Source organism: Maylandia zebra, linkage group LG6 (assembly GCF_041146795.1).
Source record: "Maylandia zebra isolate NMK-2024a linkage group LG6, Mzebra_GT3a, whole genome shotgun sequence".
NCBI lineage: Eukaryota > Metazoa > Chordata > Actinopteri > Cichliformes > Cichlidae > Maylandia > Maylandia zebra.
The window spans coordinates 30,730,034-30,751,195 of NC_135172.1; the positions used below are offsets into that span (position 1 = coordinate 30,730,034).

The following is a 21,162-nucleotide window of genomic DNA, read 5'->3' on the forward strand; positions in this document are numbered from 1 at the left end:
GTTTGGGAAAAACTGACAAGAAGATTTAGATTTTTATTCAAAGTATTCGTACAAATTGAAGTAATGGAAATCATTCAGGTAGTCTGCACATCAGGTGCAAAATAAATCAGTGGAGACAGCTAGAGTGGCAGCCAAAGAGAAATAAAAGAAAGCAAAGAAAACAGCAAGAAATCAGTGAGAGTAAAAGGGAAAATAAGACATACTAAAGGATGGAAAAAAGGAGGGGAAAAAGCCAGTACAAATCAGTTCTCTTTTAACTCATTATACTAGATTCATAATAATAGTGGACAATTACGTAACTCACATTGCTGACAATGCCAAAAATGATATTGTACAGTGGACCTACAACTATGCAACAAAAGAGCAATAAGCTAGCAAAGTGCAATAAGTGATTTTCTAGTTTCTGCTGAAAAGGGTGAACAAGAACATTTAAAAGCAACCATCGACGGAACAGCAGTGATAGTTATAGATGCAGTTGTGAAAAAACCCTTTAGGATAAAACCTGAGTTAGATGTTTCAGTGCTCACAAACACATTTGCTTGTGCATTTTTAAATGGGATAAAAGTGCAATTTTTGTGATTTTAAAAAAGAGCATCTTTAGTAGATGTTTTGGACCACTGATTAAAAATAATGAGCAAATACTTCCCACTTGCTTTAAATGGACTGATATGTACAGAAAGGAGTTTAAGGTTGAAAGAATCCAGCATCAAGCCTCAGATCACAAAGTCACCAAAGCCATTACAGCTACAGATCTGATCAATGTCAGGTGGAACTACATTCATTTAGACTGTACGTTGCGGCACTATAAACTTTACTGAGCTGGTTTTATCACACATTTTTGACATTGTGGTTTATAATAAGCACTTCTTACTATAAACTTCTGATTTTCTTTATAAAACTGACCTGTGTTAAAGAGTAACAAAGAGCTGCGCTTTGGGAAAAACCTCAATAAGCCAAGATGGATCTAGCTAGAGCTGACCTAATGCCCTGATTAAACACCAGGGAGGGACTGAAGAACGGGGTCTTTCTTCATTTCCACTGAAACAAAGACCTCCTGTTTCGTAACCCCACCTGGGACACTTAGAGTGGTGTTGTTGCATGGAGACTGTTGAAATGTAAGACAGCTTTTTCTTTCTTTAATGTGTTTTTTTCCAATATTTCCTCACAACACATTTATACATAAATAAATAATAAAATTAGCTTCACGAACATCAGTGAGTCAACATCAAGAGTGAAAAAGAGGACAGTTATGTAAAATATCTGGACCTGTAATCAATGACAGATGTGCAGTGAGTTTCAGAGGTCAGCTTGCACGCACCGACTTTGTTAGATAACACTTCATTTAAACTCCCATTTGAGCAATGACAGGCTTCAGACAACCGTGAGTCGTTAATGACACTAAGCTCTGCTCCAAAGGTCATAAATTACACCCAACAAATGATTTCTCACCTGTCTCTTGTTCTGCCACTGCAAAGCATAATTATTAAAAGTGAAAGGTTGGGTGTAAATCAGTGAAATTTCAATAAATCAATTTGACATAACAGAGGCTGGAAGTGACATCTAATACCAATTTGCTAATATATGTTTCTTGACACAGCTGTTTTCATATCTGCATAAAATAGCTTCAGTCATTTGAAACATTGTCAGCTCTTCTTCTGATTGTATTTCTAAAGACATTTTTGCCCACTGGTGGCATCTAGACCGACCACAGCACCTGACATTTTTATTCAAACAAATTACAGTTAAGTGGAGAAACTGGTTCCCTTTCACAGAATAGTTTCATTACTTATATCTATTTTTAAATCCAGACTTAATGTCTAAAACGTGTTTTTACAGTTAACAAATCATCATTAAGTATATGTGTTATATGTTATACAGAAATCTATAGTACACTTCTCAAATTCAACTTACATTCACATTTACCGGAAAAATATTTAAGCCAAAACTGATCACTGATCCTGGCATGTCACTTGATTCATGTCATGTTATGTTATATATATTGATATCAACTAACATGAAAACATTTTCCCTCATTGTGCCCAGACTTAATTAACCACTGGGGATTCAATTCAAGAGAAAAAGCTCTAAATGTCCTCATCTGATCTTTGTACTCAATGTCAGCAATATTGGATTATGATTTTTGCATCATGCAATGAAAGAACCAAAACAGACATTCCTGCTATTTGATGAATTAAATATTTTTTCTAAAAAAAAGAAAAAAAAAAGGAAAAAAAGGAAGACTTTCAGCAATATTTTTTTCACAATATGTCTATATTCAGATTTTAAAAAGTATAAACACCCCGTTGGGAATTTCATGCATATTGCCTGCTCCTACCAGGAAATCTGATAATATAAACCACTTTACAGTTTCCTGCCAGCTTGGAGAAGAGAGAAAGAAGAAAAACACCCATCCTAATCTAGTGTATACAGCTAGAAATTCTCTTTTATTAACCAGGCTGCCGAAATGCTCAGGGCCAAGGTTGAACAGCAGCTGGCTTTCACTAATCTTTAACCTACAAACCTCCTTTTCAATCACAACTGTTTATTCTGATATGAACACAAATGGGTTGGACTAGCATTAAAAATTGCAGGCCCCATCTGTGAGCTTTAGACACAGACAGTAAAAGCAGGCAAGAATGCTAGCGGGGCAACTGCCTCATTTAACCCACAAAAATATGACAGAATCAAAGCTTTACTAATTGACTTGTCTTGTAACCCATCCCCAACCACTGCCCTAGGGTGTTACTGGGCCCTCTCCTTCTACAAATAAATATATATATATATATTTCATATTAATTATCTAATTTATGTGCACCTGTTTCACTTCATTGACAGTTTTTACTGCAGTTCACTATCACACTAGTTTCTCTGCTCGCTCTCTAAATACAACAAAAACCAACAAATGTTAAACTGTCTGAAAATAAATGTCGAAAAATCTTGAGTCAACCGCAACCATCTCAAAGTCAGCCCAAAATATCTGTACTAGCGGCTCTTGCGCTGATAATGTTACAGCTGTAACCCCCAAGATGCAAGCCCACAGTGAAATAAACACCCCTTTACTCCCCCCCACTGCACCCCCCCTCCAAAAGCAGTCAATCTAGGGGGAAATACCACCATGCGTCCACGCCCACTCAAGCAGAAACACAGTTTTTAGGAAACAGAGGGTGTGAAGAAAAGGCTTCAATCACAAGAAACTCGCTGGGCTCAATGACAGATTGTTGCCGAAGTGACTGAAAATATCCCATAGCCTTTATGTCATTTAACCCCCCCCCCCAAAAAAAAACCATAAAAACATCTGGGGTTTAAAGAAAAAATGTCTTTGTCACTAATCACATCAGCATGATGATGTTCCCATGTTCTTTTATTCAAAGAGGGCAGAGCTGCTTGTTGACGCTTTCTGTGTACCAACATGGAGACACAGCAAAGCCTAAAAGGACCGACGGGACTGTCCAGTCTGTCACCACCCCCACCAGTCAGCCCTCGCAATCACACAAAGGATCTATTGTTGAGCACAATGGGGTCACCCTCTCTGTTCTCGCTGGTCTGATCCTAGTCAGTCACTGCTCATAGAGCCTGGACGCTTTCCAGCTACAAGGATCTTCTCAGACAACGTTGAGCCTGGACAGCCGTCACTCACAAGATTCTGTGATCCTACGATTTAAACTGTCAACTATGTCAAGGACAAAAATACAATCTGATAGATGTGTTTATGGAGAAACCTTTCTAGTAGTGTTATTGTCTTGTCTCAAGACATAACCTCAAGCTTTTTGCTTAGTGTTTGTTGTGATTTTATTTAATACAAACTTAATTGCAATTTTGTGGCTATAGAAAGCTCCTGTGTTTGTGAAGGCTGGTAAAAGTTTAAAAATCACAAGTGATAATACTGATAATCCCATCTCTAGATTGACACTGAACATATTGTGAGGAGATGTGACCTTTCAATGCACTAACAAAAAAAGAAAAAAAAAAAGCTCCAACCATACAGACATCCTTAGAAGTAACACTCTGACATTCAATGACATTTTAAAGTGCAGTAAAGTGGTATTTTCTGTAAGGGTTGTGGATTGTAGATAAGAAGACTTACCTTGGAGCATGCATCTGTATGCAGACTCTGAGATGGCGTATATGTGAGGGGGCATTTCGTGCCTCTTTTTGCCCCTGTACATCTCAATGATGTTTTCGGAGTAGATGGGCAGGTTTTTGTAGGGATTTATGACCACGCAGAAGAGACCAGAGTACGTCTACAAAGAAAAGAAAATATGGTCGAGTGTTAATTCCTCAGCAGCCCTAATGCAACATTTATGACATGATTAATATATCATATTACCTTAAATGTATTGATTACAGTGGGCAGTAAATGGGCAAGGATTTGGATGTAAGGACAAATTTGTAAGTAATGTGCTTCAACAGGAAGTATATTTTGTGTCTGCAGTACATGTGTCGTCCGCATCACTTAAGCAGGAACACGTCACTATGCCAACTAAGAGAACAGACCTTTAAATTGAAATAGTTGCATATTTACCCAAACCATGATCTTTTTCTGAACCTAACCTAGTAGACGGTAATGCCTAACCTTAATGAAGTTACGTATTTTTAATGAATAACTTGGTTCTTTAGTCTGAGTGGCAAAATCTGTTTGTCTGAACAGCATATTCATAATTCACTCCCTTTACGCTCATGAGCTCCACCTGTTCATGAGGCGATGTGCTTTTCTTGTTTGTGGTGATGAGCATAACCAAAGTTAGCTTCATTTTGAGCTAAGGGTTCGAATTAACAGTTTAACATAGAGATCAACAGACTTCTATTTTTTCTATTTCTTGTGATGTGCAATACTTCCATTAGTACTGTACAGTACCAGTACATGGAATGAATTCAGATATGTTTATTTTCTCTGCTTTGAATTATTGTAGGGTCTATATAGAGATATAGAACTGAAATTCTATCTTGCATGGGATTTTTTTTATTACAATAGGAATGTAACCAGCAGTAGGTTGTCAAGCCATAATGCTTGCTAACATAATCCTACATTGCTCAATATGTTGATTTTTTATTTTGCAGAAAGATAAAAACACACAATTTATTCAGAGAAAGATGTGATTGTTTAAATAACTGTTTCCCTGTATTAACAGGCAGGTTTTTTGTAAATGGGAACATACAAGTCTGATCTAGTCCAATGTTTCCTATCAGACAATTTGTGAATACTACAAATCCTCTAAAAATCAATTTTACTTAAGAACAAACATACAAAATGTCCTGAAAGTCCCACTGTGGTGCATATATTAAAAACGGTATACAACTGGAGATTTCCCAGTTTTCTTTCTAATACGTAGAAATAATGTTTTTCTCTGCATTAAACTGGTGGCAGGTTTACCCAGAAATCCTTTGACTAACAACAAAAATCAGAGGCAGCGGGAGGTGATTTTAATCCACAACAGAATATCTGCCTTTTAGCTAAAAAATGCAGACAGGCCAGAGCAGGGTTAATCCCTGACATGTCTGCTGCTGCTGCTAGAACATTAACTAAAAACTGTGTGGGGTACAGAGTGAAGAGCACATGAAAGCAGATTAATTATCTATCAGTCCTGATCAAGCCTAAAATTAAGCTGCAAAGATAGTAACAATACGGCTTTGTTCCTGCCTGACACTTTATTCTCTTCTCTCCTCCTCACAACCCTTTTTAAGCTTTTACTCCTTTTTCTCTGTACTTTGAGTCTCTTTTACCTTTCTAATGTATGCGCTTGGCTGGGCTGAGAAGCCACACTCTTTAAATGATGTTGTCTGCAGCAGCCTGTGGCCCCGCTAACCCAGTTGTTGAAGTGGAACAACGCTGATGAAAGCAAAGCATGTTTTGGGTGCAGACTGGACTGTACATGCAAGTCAGTGAGAGAGAGAAAGCCTTCCCCTCGGCTGGAGTTTCACACCACACATTCATGTAAATGCAAAACCGACAGTGTTCACATTTACTTAATTTTTTTCTGAAGTTAGATTGGAGTTCGAGTTAATCGAGATCCACCTCTTGTTTTTGTGTGTGGTTGTGTGTGTGAATGGGTGAATGACTGAATGTAGTGTAAAGCGCTTTGGGGTCCTATGGACTAGAAAAGCGCTATACAAATGCAGGCCATTTACCATTTTTACCATTTTTGAAATTCAATAAATTTACAGTAAGCCTGTAAGTGATCATGTTGGATAATAATGATGTCAACACTGGCCAGAATGACTCTGATTAGGATTTTTGCCATAATGAATCAGCCCTAGTCTGATTCAACAGCCCATTATCAGTTAAAACAAGTGTACTTCTTTAAAGTATTATTTTGTACAGTACACTGGAAATGCTCATAAACCAAAGCCATGCATATGAATACCAAAGATTATTATGATTTAAGATCTGATCCATATTGCCCAAATAGCCACTGAACCTAAGATCTTGGCACAACTTAGCACACACTAAATTCAAACACTGCTGGTAATGGAGTTGCTAAAGTTGCTAAAACAGAGTCAAAACTAAAACCTGCCCAGAAATGCAAACACCCCTGAGACTTACACACAGTATCACTGAAGCCCATGTGTCTGGAGGGTGGAGTAACATCACCAGATGGCCAACAACCCATCCTCCCCACCTACTCTATGTGCACAGATGCTGTAGACACAACTCTGCTACAATCTGGCCAACGAGAGATTTGTTTCTCTGGCAACATTAGCAGTATTTGAACACCAACATTATTATACAGTATTGGCACTGACAATCCTCCACCTAACACTTATATACTTTGCTAAATGCCATCAACTATAAAAGGTAACTTGAGCTTACAGGATGTATTTGAGGGAAACAGTCATTATATCCACTTCGCAGACCCCCTACAGTGGGCACAGCGCCAAGCAGACAGATCAGTGATCCTGACCAGCGTGGTCCACAGGCAGTGGGGAGAGGGATGACTCAGCTGGCTGTCCTTCATGGTGGACCTCAGGGGGTATATGCAAGATTAGTGGGGCTCAGGGGCAAAAGGGTTGGCTGCCTACACAACCAGGCAAAGCAAGATACGAGCCAGCAAGTATGAGCCATAACACCACGCCAGAGCACTGTGGTTCATTTCTGTATCAAATGACTTTTGACGAAGTAAATTTTCCCATAGGAAAGATACCAAAGCACTCCTGTGACAAAAGTCATATTTTGATCAATACTTGTTTTAAAAAATTCAAACTTGAAAAAATTCTGGATTTATTAAAAATATAAAAAGAAGACACTTGTTTTTTTAATTAAGTGGATTGTCTTTAACTTTAATTAACACTTCATTGAATAAATAAACTATCAAAATAAACTAAAACCACCACAGCTTAGCTAAGAGTGGATCTGGGCTTTTATGGAAGGGCTAAAAGAAGCTAAAAGTACAAATGAAAATAAAATTCAATCACTTAAACAACCCTGTATAGAATCGGGTAACCATAACTAATGCATCTCAGATTGTAGTGTTCATAAACTGTGCCCAGTACCCTGAGAGACTCTGGCCAACAGAGAAAGCTTAAACACAGTCTGAAGGGCTTTCTGGCTCTTCAGAAACATCCAGATGAATTTCTGTGAACTATGCAGTGCTTAGCAACAGGATCTGACTTGGTGGGAAAAAGGGAGAAGATTTCTGGCGTCTCAGCTTTCCACTCTGACATAGCGGGGCAAACTGGGCTCTAGTCTTTGCTGACTTCACACAAAAAATAGCAAATGCATTTGCATGTTTTAATTATAACCATTTGTGTCTGGATAGAAGATTTAAGTGTGCTCTAAATCTTTAGGTGCTCCTAATCTCATTCAGCAGCTTGATTAAAATATAGGAATCTGTGGGCTAACTTACATTCAAGCAACAGTGATAGCTGAGACCCCCCCCCCTAAATAAAAATGTGAGGAATAATAGCTGAAGTCACCTTGTGACACAGAAGACAATAAGTCTTAAGGAGGTAAGAGGCAACAACCACAAATATCTCATTAAACATCCACATGCAGACCTATGGAAGGCACTGGGTCAACTAACGGAGAAAACCCAAACAACTGGCTAAAATTGGAATCCAGGCAAAGCTACCATTAGTTTACACTTCTGTAGTGATGTGAATATGAATCTGTTAGGGTCGAGCGGTGGCTGTGGTTCACGTGGCAGAGCGGGTCGTTTATCAGAATTTGAGTAACTGAAACACGTATGTGATGTTAGCATGCCATCTCCAGCGTGCAACCTTCCTTCAGTCCACACACTCTTGAGCTCTTTCCACATTGCCCCATGGCAGCATGTTTGACACAGAATTATCTCATTTACATTCTGCAAAGAGGTTTATGTCAGCGCTATGCTATGCTGGCCTGACTTAAAAGGTCATACAATCCTCAAAAGCAGGATGGGAAAACATGCAGAGTCAGGAATGCTAAAGCAGCTGACAAACACAATGCCCCATGCATCCAACTCAAATCTCTTCAAACCCTTTGTTTATTAATTTCACACTGGGTAACACTGGCCTTGTGGAAAAATCAAAAATAAATGATAACTTAGCAACACAAATTGTACCACAGAGATTAACAGTAAGGCATTTCTATGGGCCTCCAGAACAAGCAATAACAGCAAAAAGCTTACGCACATTGGCTGTTAATTAAAAGTCACTTTTCTCACAGTAAAAGAAATTTCAGTTATTTGAACGCACAGATGTTGCTTATCAGTAAACAGAAAGAGCTCTGTTAAGGCAGTTTGGATACAGTGTGACTCAGCACTGATCATCCCTGAGCAAAGACATGAGGCCTGGGTAATTTCTTTGAATCTCATAAGCCTTCTTTAAAATATACAAACACATTTTTTAGAAGAGCATTTGGAGTTTTCTGCTTTTTTTATTTATTTATTTTTACACTTGGGCTTTTTTTTTTTTTTACACTTTATCCTTTTAGGTCACACTTTACACTGAGTTGTTTTTTACAGCACATACAGAGTGAAAATCTGGAACAGATTATTCATTTTTTTAGTGACCTACAAAGAGATTACATATGATCTGCATTAGAAAATGTCCTTTGATTTTTCTCATAAGGTCTGATGCTGTCCAAACACATGGCAAAACTTATAATCCTAAATCCTTCCCAGCATACACTAATGTCAAGGCATTTTATTGCCAACAAGTTACTTAATAAAATACACCAAAATAGCTGAAGGAAAAATATCCAATTCAGTTAACTATTGATTGATTGATTGATTGATTGATTGATTGATTGATTGATTGATTGATTGATTGATTTTTTTTGCTTAGCAGGGCTAGGTAGACCTCTGTACTCTTGGGGCTACTGACCAAATAAATTGGCTTTGCCAATTCCAGATTTATATTAAATTAATGGGTGCCAAATTTCAGTAGCAGAGCAGATCGGATTTAGAGAAAGAAAGTGATCATGACCATGTGATGTCACTCCTGCAACATATCAGAGCCCAAAAAATACAAGGGACAAATCGCTGAGCCGAAAGCAGTCTCAGCTACACTTACACTTTTCAAAACAAGACAAACAATCTGAAATAATTTTCAACCAAATAATTTCAAGGTAAATTATAAAATATTATGAACTAAAAGAAAAAAACACAATTGCACAAGCCTTACATTCTGCTGTCAAAGGAGCTTGCAAAGAAAAGCGTCTGGACTTCTTTAAGTTGCTTGAAGACGTTTCACCTCTCATCCGAGAAGCTTCTTCAGTTCTAAGGTCAAATGGTGGAGAGTCCCAGACGCTTTTCTTTGCAAGCTCCTTTGACTACGATGACCTGGATGACTGAGAACCTTCACAAACGTACATTCTGCTCTAAGTACAATACCTCCAATTTCTAACCATGCATTCAAGTGTGAACATGGCAGCCGAATTGTACCTCCTTCCTGGGTCTCAGGTGGCCCACAACCTCTGCATTTGTGCTATTCCAGGAATGCGTATCATTAAGTGGGTAATAATCACAGGGGAAATCAGCAGATAATATGGGACACGAAGGCTTGCCCATTGAAGGAAATGTGTTTTTTAGACTCTTGAATTAAGAAAATCAAGTGTGAAATAGAGGAAGTATAGTTTATCTTTGTTTTGGTTAAAATGAACCACATGTTTAATAATCTTTGTTTTTATTATATAACGAACCCAGTAAAACAACTTCTAAGACATTAGACATTAGGGGGGGGGGGGGGGGGGGGGGGGGGGTAGTGATGTTTCTCCATGAAAGTTTTTACCAGGAATCCACCATTTCTGTTTAAAGCCTTGTAAAATGAATGGAACTAGGTATTCCAGTTGACCCTCTCTCTCACTGTTAAACGCCACTGGTTTTGGCTAGCAAAACTATCACCTGAGACTCACATGTCAGCGACACAGAATAGATATGACTCTTTGCTAAGAAAGTGGGAAGCACCTGATCATAATCACAAAAAATAATTGACTATAGTTATTCTCCTACTTACATGCAGTTTTAAAATGTTATCTCTGCGGGATTTTTAACATTACAGTAATATTAACCAACCTAACCAAACCTATACTGACAAGTCATAGTAAAGTAAGTCATGTCATGTCAAATTATGACAACTGAACTGCTGAAGAAGACATTTCTTATGAATATAACTTCTTTATAACGTACAAATACTTACATAAATAAGGCCGGAGTAGTAGCGGTCTTTGAGGTTGTGAAGCACGGATGCCTCGTTCAAGCAGGTCAGTTCAGCCATATCCTCCACCTTGGTGAACTTGGGCGGGTTCATCTTCTGGATGTCATCCTTGTTGATCACCGCCTTCTTCCCGTTTTCTGCTAGCTCCACCACCACCTCATCTCCACGCTCCTGTTGAATACTTGCAGCCTCGAAGCCGTGGCGTTCTGATGGAATCCATACCAACCTTTTGGCAGTCCAGTCGGCCTGTGCTGCCGGGTTGTATACCACAGCGCGGTCCACAAAGAGGTACCGCTCCGGGTCCTCCTGTCCACTCCTCTGTGTCATTGCTGCTGGAAACCAGAAGCAGAGCACTCTAGGCCACCTGTAGAGAGCAAGCAAAGCACGAAGTTCATCAAAATGTAACCAATTTCACCACTCAATTGTGACTAGTACCCTTACTTAAAGATCTGTGAAAAGTTCAAACACCAAGGCCATTTTTCAGGCAGATAACTGAATTTAGTAGGAAAAGCTACTTTTAGCTGCTCAGAAGACTTGCCGCCTCCTGGAGTTGAACCAGGGACCTTTTGCTAGTTAGCTGAATGTGAAACAATTAACTATTAAAAACATGTTACAAAAGGCAGGTCTCAGTAGGACATGACAGTGTGGCAGAAATTGAAATTGAACATGCACAACACTACAGGTGAGCTAACGAGAAATTGACCAATATCGCTGTTTACACCTTTGCCTTTCCTCGTGGGAGAAGCCATAATGGCTTCTGTGAACAAACATCTATCTGTGCTACGTCAATATTTCAGTAGTAATCGTAGGACTTCACTCAAATCAGATTATTACCAAGTTGACTCGAGTTGCAATTTTAAGCCAAATATTAGATTTTGCCATAAAACTAAAAAACCTGGTAGTAGTTAAGATATAAAATGCAGCATAAATGCTGACTCCCTGTTAGCAGAAGAGTAATAACTATGGATGACATAAAATTCACAGAGTAATCTATTACTTTAGCAATGAAATTTAACAAAACAAGTAAGGCAGTAAGGCAAACAGTTTCCATTTGTAGCAGTTTCTGTAATGAGGGCTATGAGAGCATTTATTAGGTTTAGAGTCAGTGGTGTTATGGATTGCTGTGCATAATGATGGGTCTTCACTTGTGATATGAATCATAAACATTTACAATTCGGCTGTATGTGAGTAAAGCCAGTTTACACTAACTTAGCATGACTAAAACTGGTAAAGATGGTTTATATAACGTCACATCAACATTCACTTTTAACAATTTCAGTTATGACATGATTCCATCAAGATGTAACTCAGATAGTTGAGTGCTGGCGGTGGTTAAATGTTTCTCGGATGATGCAGCTTTTGTAATGGCTGCTAAATGTTGGCTCTTAGCAAGCTCAGATGGTAATGACTGGAATCCTTTTGAAAACAACAGCTATCAGCTTCTTCAAAACAAAGCCGTGTTCTTAATAATTTATGTCATTGTTTCTGATTTGTAACAGTAGCTTTTACTGGGATAATACATTTTACAGTTTTGGTTTGTGGTTATGATTGGTTGTGCCAATGTGAAGCTAAATACTCTATAAACAAGCAGTTAGTTAAATTTTTAACATTAACTTAAATTGACAACATTATTTTGTTGTCAATTTTGATTTACTGAATAGGTTAAGGGCAAAGTTGGACAGGATAGGGAACACCTATGTGGTTTGATGACATCTATCAAATCTGGTGTGTTAGAGAAAGAACTTGGCTAGATAACTACCTGACCACACAATCTTGCAATCAACACTTCAGTCAGGACAATATGGATGATTGTGCAGTTACATCAATTAGCTCAAATACCACAATAATTTGTGGCAAACAGTAAAGTCTGAGCAAAGCTACTGTTAACAGGCTTGTTGTCAGGCTGTGTTAACTGACTTACAGGTCTGTAGCAGACACACCCGTCTTGCAAAAACTGGACAACAAGCTCAATCCATGAGCTCTAATAAGGAAAGCGGATCACAGTGACTAAAGCTCTGTTTATAGTCACTGCATTGGTTGTTGCACATGCCAACCGTGATGTGATCACAGCCCCATAACCATTGTCTGACGTGCTACAGTATTCTCCAAGTTGATACCTGTTATCCTATACCATTAGTGCTAATATTGTATAGAGCGCTTTGAGTACTCCGGGAGAGTAGAAAAGCGCTATATAAGAATCAGTCCATTTACCATTTACCATAATATAGGAGCACAAGTGCTAGAAACAGGAAGCAAGGCAATTTGTATCTTTTCAAGCTGTTGCAGCACCTCCCACTCTATAAACTAGAGATTTCTGAGCTCCTACAGTGAAATGACAGTATGGACCAATGCACTCGTACACTGGGTGTACATGGCCGGTCATAAAAATCTAGAGGTGCACCACACGATGAAACTACACCAAAGTGTGCTCCACGTCAAAAGTGACGCCACAATTGCTTGAAAACAGCGGGAATAAACAGGCCATAAGACTACACTAACGAGAAAGCCTAAAAGCCAAATAACACTACACGTAAAAGGTTGCTGAAAAACCCTAACGGGTTATATTTTAAGATGTTTTTTGTTTAGTGAGCAATAAAAGCGACAGAATGGGAACAAGGAATAAGAACGCAAGAGGAGCATATATAAAAAAAACATGTGACACTGTGATGCTATCTTTTATTTAAGGTGGGGCAGTGCACATTATGTAATACAAACACTCAGGTCTGTACAAGTGCCAGATTTAGCAATACAGGCTAATTTATAGCCCCAAATAGAGGCATGTATTGTTAAAAAGGGGAAAAAGGAAATGCACACAAGCACTTGATCAACAAATAGTAGTAGAATAACAACAAAACATATGCAAACTATATGTCATATGTCAAAAAACTCCCCCCCCCCCCAAAAAAAACAAAAAAAAACCTGTGATAAATTAAGCATACGAAAGTTCATGGACAGTAGAAAAAACTATATTAGCATGCACATATTAAGATATTTATAAATAATTACAATGAATAAGCATATTCAATAACCACTGAATAACAGATTTACCGACATAACATTTTTTTTAATACCCAAAATTTAAAAACTTAAGCAAAGGTTAGTTTTATTATGAATTTTGATATCAAGATATCGGTCTCCTTGATCACTACGTGTGTACTGGTTCAGGAAAAGCTAAAATGACTGACCTCTACTGGAAACACTGATCAATCAGTTTAAACAATCAGAGAATTAAAATATAAAAAACACATTATCTGTTAATGTCTATGTTGCTGCTTGTCTGTCATAGGTTTGCTGTGAATTATGATTGCCAGTCTTATTATTATTATTATTATGTATAACCTATCAGAAAACACTTAGATTTCTACAGTTTGTCGACAATAAAGAAAACAAAATGGATTTTAAATACTAGTGCAGAGCAATTTACATATAGAGGGGTGATTCATCTACACCTATAAAAAGATACAGTTAAATCATGAGAGGGAGCGTCTAATACTCTAATGAGAGAATTTTAAACTATACGAACCTATAATGCGGAATTATCTCTATTCTGCCATTTAATTTGTTTAAGTTACTTTATTCACATGAATTTAGGGCTTTCCAAATCATTTGCAGGAGGCTCAGACAGATTGTGTGTGAGTGTCAAGCCTCCTACCTGAGTATAACCAGCCCACATGTAGAGTAACGTCACTATCTGTGCCGCTTCAAAAGCAAACGAGAAACCCTGACTATTCTGTCTGATAGAAAAATTAAGTAAATGAAATAATTTAATACCATTACCATATAATCAGAGCAAAAATATTTGCCTGTTAACAGATTTGGTAACTGAGAAAAAAGTTTTATGATTTAGGTCTTTTTTTCCTCAAAAAGATTCAGGTGTGTTGTCTTTTTTAAAATGTAATAAATATTTATATTTATATTGAATATTTGGTTATTAAATCACAATTTAAAATGTTATCATGATTATTGATATTTTCTTCCATGTTGTTTTTTTTATTTCGACTATTTATGAAAGCATTTGTTTAATCTTATTTACTAAGTTAGGAAATCAATGTTTAAGTCAACAAAAACAAAAATACCCAGACTGTTTTGGCTACATTTCGCTGCCTAACTGTGAAACATAAAACTGATTTTAAGGGTTAAATATATTAAATGGTGCAAAATATCAAGTGAGTGTAATCCCCAAATAGCGCTAATAGTTATGCTTAGTTTTTCAGTTCATTTCAATTTCAAGTTCAAAAACATGCTTTTTGGCATTAAATACAGGCACAATTAGCTATTTTGCAAACACATTAAATCAGTTTGAGCATTTTATATTTTCTGCCTCGAGAAACGAAGTCGCAGAAATGCATATGCAACATTTTGAGTCATACCTGACACACAATCTTGTCACTGCAATCTCTTTCTAAATACCAACTCTACCCAGTTTGTGCTGCTGCAAGTCAGTATATCTGCCCCTAAATGTTTATTTTGTAAACCCCTCTTTGGGTCAGCTCCACAACATATTATTGATCTATTAACTCCACATTTTGCCTCAAGGTCACCTCTCACTGAAACACCAAAGATGACCGGGCTTTCTCCGTTGTTACCTTCAGTCTCTTAAACAGTCTGCTATCCCACATAAGGACCTGTCCAGTACAGCTCTAGAGACTCAACTATTTACAATTAAAAAAGAAAAAAGAAATTTTTACTTAACATTACATTGACCTATAACATTTTTATTATTACTCATTACATTTTAACAATGTTGTTAATGTGGGTGTTGTGATTTGTTTTTAGAGATTTGATCTTAATACGTATGACACAACCGGACAGGACTTTGGGTCAGATCTTGTTGTTTTTAATTTACATGTTTTATATGAATAAAAGTAGCTTGACATAAAAATATTTTTTGCTCTTTTCACATTTTTTGACCATGTAGGCTGTGCCAGTAAACTACTGCCCACTGATATCAGTCAGCAAGGCAAATATCAGTCCATACCAATATCGGGCAGATATATCATTGCAAGTCTAAAAAAACTATAATTTTATACACTCAACAATCACCTGACAATTAGATAATTACAATAATCATCAGCTGCAGTTCAACACATAAACATGCCTGCAGCAGTCTATAATGATCTTATATCTTTTACATTTTTAACTCAACTTCATTATATTTTTATAATTTAAAAAAATCTTTCAGAAGTGCACCCAATTATCTTGTGGGCACAAAATAACATCAAGATAGAAATGAAAGAGAGCGGGATAACTGTAAACCTTGGCACTGGATGCTTTCAACAGCTGACGCGGAGACAAGTCTGGATGCATCTTATTAATCTAACTCAACCTCAGCTAAATTAGAATGCTTTATTAATCCCCGAGGAAATTATGTATTCCTAAAGATATTTACACAACAATCTAGTCCCATGCTTAAATCAGGCGCTGTTGCAGCCAAATCTGGGTCAGGTCACGGGATGGAGCGGGATCAGTGCGCCTGCCTTGTTGCTCCATCCCCTCAGTCACTCTCATTCAGCTTGGCAATATCCTGTCCTCATCATGTCCGGTAAGATAAAGAGCTGTGAAATTGCAAGTAGCCGTGAAACCCCCTCGTAAAGGGCTGCAAATATGTACCGGGCCAGGCCAAACAGCTGCATTGGCTAGATTAGCTCGCTAACATTAGCTCAAAGTTGGCGTGCTGTGCTTCACCTCCCACCCACTGGAAAAAAAAAAGATACCTACAAGGACTCATTGCTCTGTTTAGCCAACTGTACACAATTGAATTGGTTTGAACCGCTGCTCTTATAACGTTAAGACGATGAGGTAAGAGAGATTCCTAAATAGTCTGCGCAAATGGGAGTTTTAGGGATGAACTGTGCAGCTTCCTAAGGCACAATCCCATCATGGGTGTGGGTGGCTCAAAGACGTCTGGGTGGGGATAAAGCAGGCGGACAATGACCACGCTGTTTCAGACTAAACCCTTGAAGATCAAACTTGAAAACGGAAAATCTTCAACACATTCATCTATATGTGAACAAAAACAGTATGTTGGGTCCGGGGCGCCGGGACAGCGGCTAGCATTAGCCAAGCTGATGGTCCTCCATCATTAGAAAGTCATGCCACAATAATCCGCTAGCTAACGGTTGCTGTTGCTAACCACCACATCCCCACTAAAACTCCCGTCCCCGGCTTCTCTGCTCTGCTTACCTCCCGCAATAGACGAAGAAACCCGACCCGAGTGTTTATCAGTGTCCAGCAGATGATAGCAATAGTCCCCCGAAACGTGCTAAACAGTCCCTTCTCCGGCCCGCTCTCTCTCATCAGTGGTACTCCCCCACCATCCAGCATCCGCTCAACCGAACTCTACCGGGCCCGAGAAGATGCACAGCACGACCGCCGCCGCCGCACTCCTCTAAGGCAACGCCTACTAGGAATATGATTGGCTGTCAAAGTCTGATGCCTCTATGCGATTGGTGAAAAAACAATTCCCCATGCCGAAACTTTAGCTTAGTTAGTCGACAACTGCCGCCCAAATGCCATTTGTCTGTGGCCAATAAATGAACACCTGCAGACCGTTGGATGCTGCTCCAGTGGGATGTAGTAGAACCATATCAAATTATTAAGACAAAAAAATCTGGAACATTTATGTGTATTCATTAAATACACTATGTATTTGGTTTTACCGAGCTACAACACCTTTAACCTGTTTACACTCTATCGCTGTGACAAAGCAATTCCTATGTGTATTCATATATATATATATATATATATATATATATATATATATATATATATATATATATATATATATATATATATTCATTTACTTTTATATCAGTGTTGCAGTGTTTTAAGCAACAATATTCGGTTTTGATTAAGTACAATTTTTATTTATTGTATAATGGTATTTTCTTTTGTTTATTCATACATAGAATACACCATGTAGTGGTGTATTGTAGTGGTATTGTAGTGTTTATTATGCAGAAATTATGGAAATCTTTCTTGGATATGAGTTTTTTTCCTCCTGTGTTTTATATTTACTTTGCCCTTTTAAAATCCTGTTTGCATTAAATTTTAGTAATATCATAACGTTTAGCTTGCCAGTATCTACAGAACCTTCTGGCTACATGTGTGTCATTCTTGTTTCTTTTTATGGCATGTTTTATTGTTTTTTGTTAAATAATCAAACACTTAAACTGATAACCAAGTCAAATCGAGTAAGCTTGTTATTCTACTATAGTTAGATTTATTCTGTGTGCTCTGTCTTATCTGTTCAGAGTGGTGGAACAATTCGCTGTGTTTACTGCGCCCCCTGTTGCATTAAAAAGATAGTGCCATTGCTTAGACGATGTCAGAGGAAAACAAAAACTACTACTACTACTACAGGGTGTATCATTCGTCGCTTGATCACCTTATGTACATAGATGCTTTTTTGTCCTGTCTTCATGTCGCCGCTCTTTTCTTTTTTTGATGACTAGCAAAAGACAGAAAATTGATATTTCCTGATTTATATAATTAACGTTTTGACTGTTAGGAGGGAAATAAGAACAACAATGTTTAGTTTTTTACTTCAAACTTTTACTGGCTCATAATTTTACTCATTAACTTTTACTGGCTCTATTCTGGCTCTAACGTAGGGTAACTTTTAAAATTAAGTGTATCTTGCATGAATTATTTGCTTATTAGTTTTAATTGCAGTCATTATGGTAACCACCTTGTTATTATTAAGAAAGAGTTTGTGAATACTTGGAGCTTTTCTGATGCATGAATTTCTTTGAGTTTCTTGTTCAGGTTTCCCAGTCTTCGCCCACATTTCCCATAGCTTAAAGTTGCTGTGTGCAGGTGTATCTACCTCTGTATTCAAGTTATTTGTTTATTTTGGTAATACTTATCTCCTGTGTCTTGTGTCTGGTTCTGTCTTCCTGATTTTTTTTTAACCCATGTTTTTTCCGTAGGTGTGTCCACTTCTTGTAGTTAGTGCATTCATAGCCTCAGTTCTCCCATTGCCTTTTGTCATGTTGCAGTTCATAGCAGTGTGTCTGTTTTCTTTATTTGTGAACTAAATTTGACGTCCACACAGTTGCTCTATGACATTATCTGCATAGTTTTTGTTGCTTCAGCTTTTCATAGAGTTCATGCTTTGTACACACTTTCACCTACATTGAGATGTAGCTATATACAATATTTTGCTTTTCATATTACACATTAAGCCCATTAAATGACCATGCCATTTTATAGACATCTATATAGCACAGAAAGTTGTATGTATAGCCAGCTGTATACTGCCCACCTGTGATTCATGTGATCGGTCATAACAATCACATAAATCCCAGTCCCAGTCATATATTATTTGATGTCCATGTGTCTACCAGCTGGTTTTAACCAGTTCTGAACTGGCCTCAGTCAGATTCTTGTGTAGAGCCACTGGAGCTGCTGTTTACACGGAAATCAAACTTTCAATCAATCAGACTTTCTGTACCATCTTTCAGCTTTGCAGGTGACTGACAAGCAGATAGTAAGACAGAAAAAGAATAAAGCAAAACCAGTTATGTTAATAAGCAACATAAAATAAGAAAAAATAATAAAGTCGATAAGTAAGGGTACATAAATGAAAAACAATGGGAAAACGAATAAAAAATGAAGTAAAAATATGTAAGTAAAATAATATAAAGTAAGGCTAGCTATAAAATGTAATATAAAATATAGTCAAGGTAAATAAAAATGCACAATAATGAATAAACCGTAATCTATAGATGAAAATAAGATAACACAATAATGAGGGGGGAAAGCTAACAAAACAAAACAAAACCCCAAAACCCCTAAAAAATTGTTAAAGTGCTATGATTTTATTTGTGAAGCACCCAATGATTTGTATCTTGAAATACTCAATATAAATAAATGCACTTACCTATATAGACAGGCCTTGTGGGATAGCCTTTTTCTTTCTTTTATAAACTTGTAGCTATGTTTCTATTCTGTTTTTTTTTTATATGTACCACCACGACAGCAGTTATGTTCCTAATACAAGCTGAAATTCGTAATTCACACTTTGCTTTTCATTTCTCCTCCTGCTGTTTCCTGTAGTCTAGCAGCAGGATAAACTTACACTGTTGGCATTCACCTCAATGTTTTATTTTTAGGCTCAGCTCCATCCTGACAAATACACATGAGCCCACACAGAGAAATCTCATAAAAACAGTTAAACATAACTCCCGCCTATTGGCCAAGTTACTGCTGGTATATTTATTAAAGTACAGTCAATCAGACCTTCTTTAGGTATATCAAACAAAATTCTTATATATATACATTAGAAAGATTCAGGAAACGCCTCGGTCAAAACAACTAATCAGAACAATCTGACTATGAACTCATTGCATGTGTGCAAAATTAATATGGCAATATTATTCACAGCACTAACAGCAACAACACCCACACAGAATTTTGCTAATTCTTGAGGATATTATTAGTAAAAATTGCTTTAAATTTAGCATTTCCCTCAGGTATAATTTTCCAGTATTATCCCAAATACACCTGTACTATTCCTTCATGAACATCTGTCAAACCAAATGGTTTAAAAAATATATCTGTTGTTCCTTTTGTATCTGGAGAAGTAAAAAAAAAAAAAACTAAACTAAAAAAATTAAACTAAATAAGAGTAATACTTTAGCACCGCTGAACATAATATTAATTAATAATAGAAATAACTAAAGGTGGAATTAACTGATGTTTTGCCACAGGTACAATCCTGAAAGAGTGCAGATTTTAACTTTAAGTTGGTGAGCTGACTGTGGACACTTCCAGTATTTAAAAAAACATAAGAAAAAAGTAAAGAAAAACGTAACAAATCACAAGTAACTGAGTACGTCTGTTAAGAAAAAGTCCACATTGTCTTAGTAAACACTTGCTTCACATACAAATATTTGAATAAATCAGTGAAACAAAAACAAGGTATTTAGTTTTTAAAAAAAATACTTAAGTGTAAATATATTGTATGTGCCTCTTCACTTCTTCTGTAATCTCTTTGCTCCACAGACAGATTCTTAAAGTTTGTTATAATAAACTACTAAGTGGTAAAATAGAAAAACGACCTATACGATTGTGCATGTTTGTCTTGTAGGAACTGCGCTTCTCTGCATCTGTTCAGTACTGGTGAAGAGCCTGGTTTATTCATTCTGCATTAACACCAACTGACCACAAGATGGAGTCAGAGAGTTGGTGCTTACCCTGAGAAATTCATCAGAGATGCTGATACAAATTACTTTACAAAATGTCCCAAAGTTTCCCAGACCGGGTCTGGAAATCACAGAATTAAGAGTTTGTAGTGATATATGAAGACTTTGAGTCAGCCAAGTAGAGCAGGAAATTTAGTGACGTATTCAAAGCTAATCACGCCTCAGCTGGTGCTTCCTGATTAAACATTATTAAGGCTAAACCTAGCATCAAATAAATAAATAAAACAGCGCCAAACCAGATTATTTTCCATAGCACGGCAGTAAACACAAACTATCTAACAGAACACCAACTAGAAATGCCCAAAATAGCCTAATATCTAAC

At 37.3% G+C, this 21,162-nt stretch overlaps 2 protein-coding genes across 8 annotated transcripts in view; one reads left to right on the plus strand and one right to left on the minus strand.

The window, feature by feature from the left end:
* LOC101474159 (myosin-10) overlaps positions 1-17,014 on the minus strand; it is a 64,524-nt gene extending 47,510 nt beyond the window's left edge. For all 7 annotated transcript variants that reach the window (XM_014407424.2, XM_014407421.2, XM_014407423.2 and 4 more), the window contains exons 1-3: positions 16,816-17,014; positions 10,615-10,996; positions 4,085-4,241 (exon numbers count right to left, since the gene is read on the minus strand). In XM_014407424.2, coding sequence (XP_014262910.1) covers positions 4,085-4,241; positions 10,615-10,959 — 502 coding nt within the window. In that variant the 5' untranslated portion in view covers positions 10,960-10,996; positions 16,816-17,014. The remainder of the gene's footprint in view (positions 1-4,084; positions 4,242-10,614; positions 10,997-16,815) is intronic.
* Positions 16,080-21,162, plus strand: part of cygb2 (cytoglobin 2) — a 46,251-nt gene continuing 41,168 nt past the window's right edge. The window contains exon 1 of the mRNA XM_076885069.1: positions 16,080-16,174. The gene's annotated coding sequence lies outside the window, so the exon portion shown is untranslated. The remainder of the gene's footprint in view (positions 16,175-21,162) is intronic.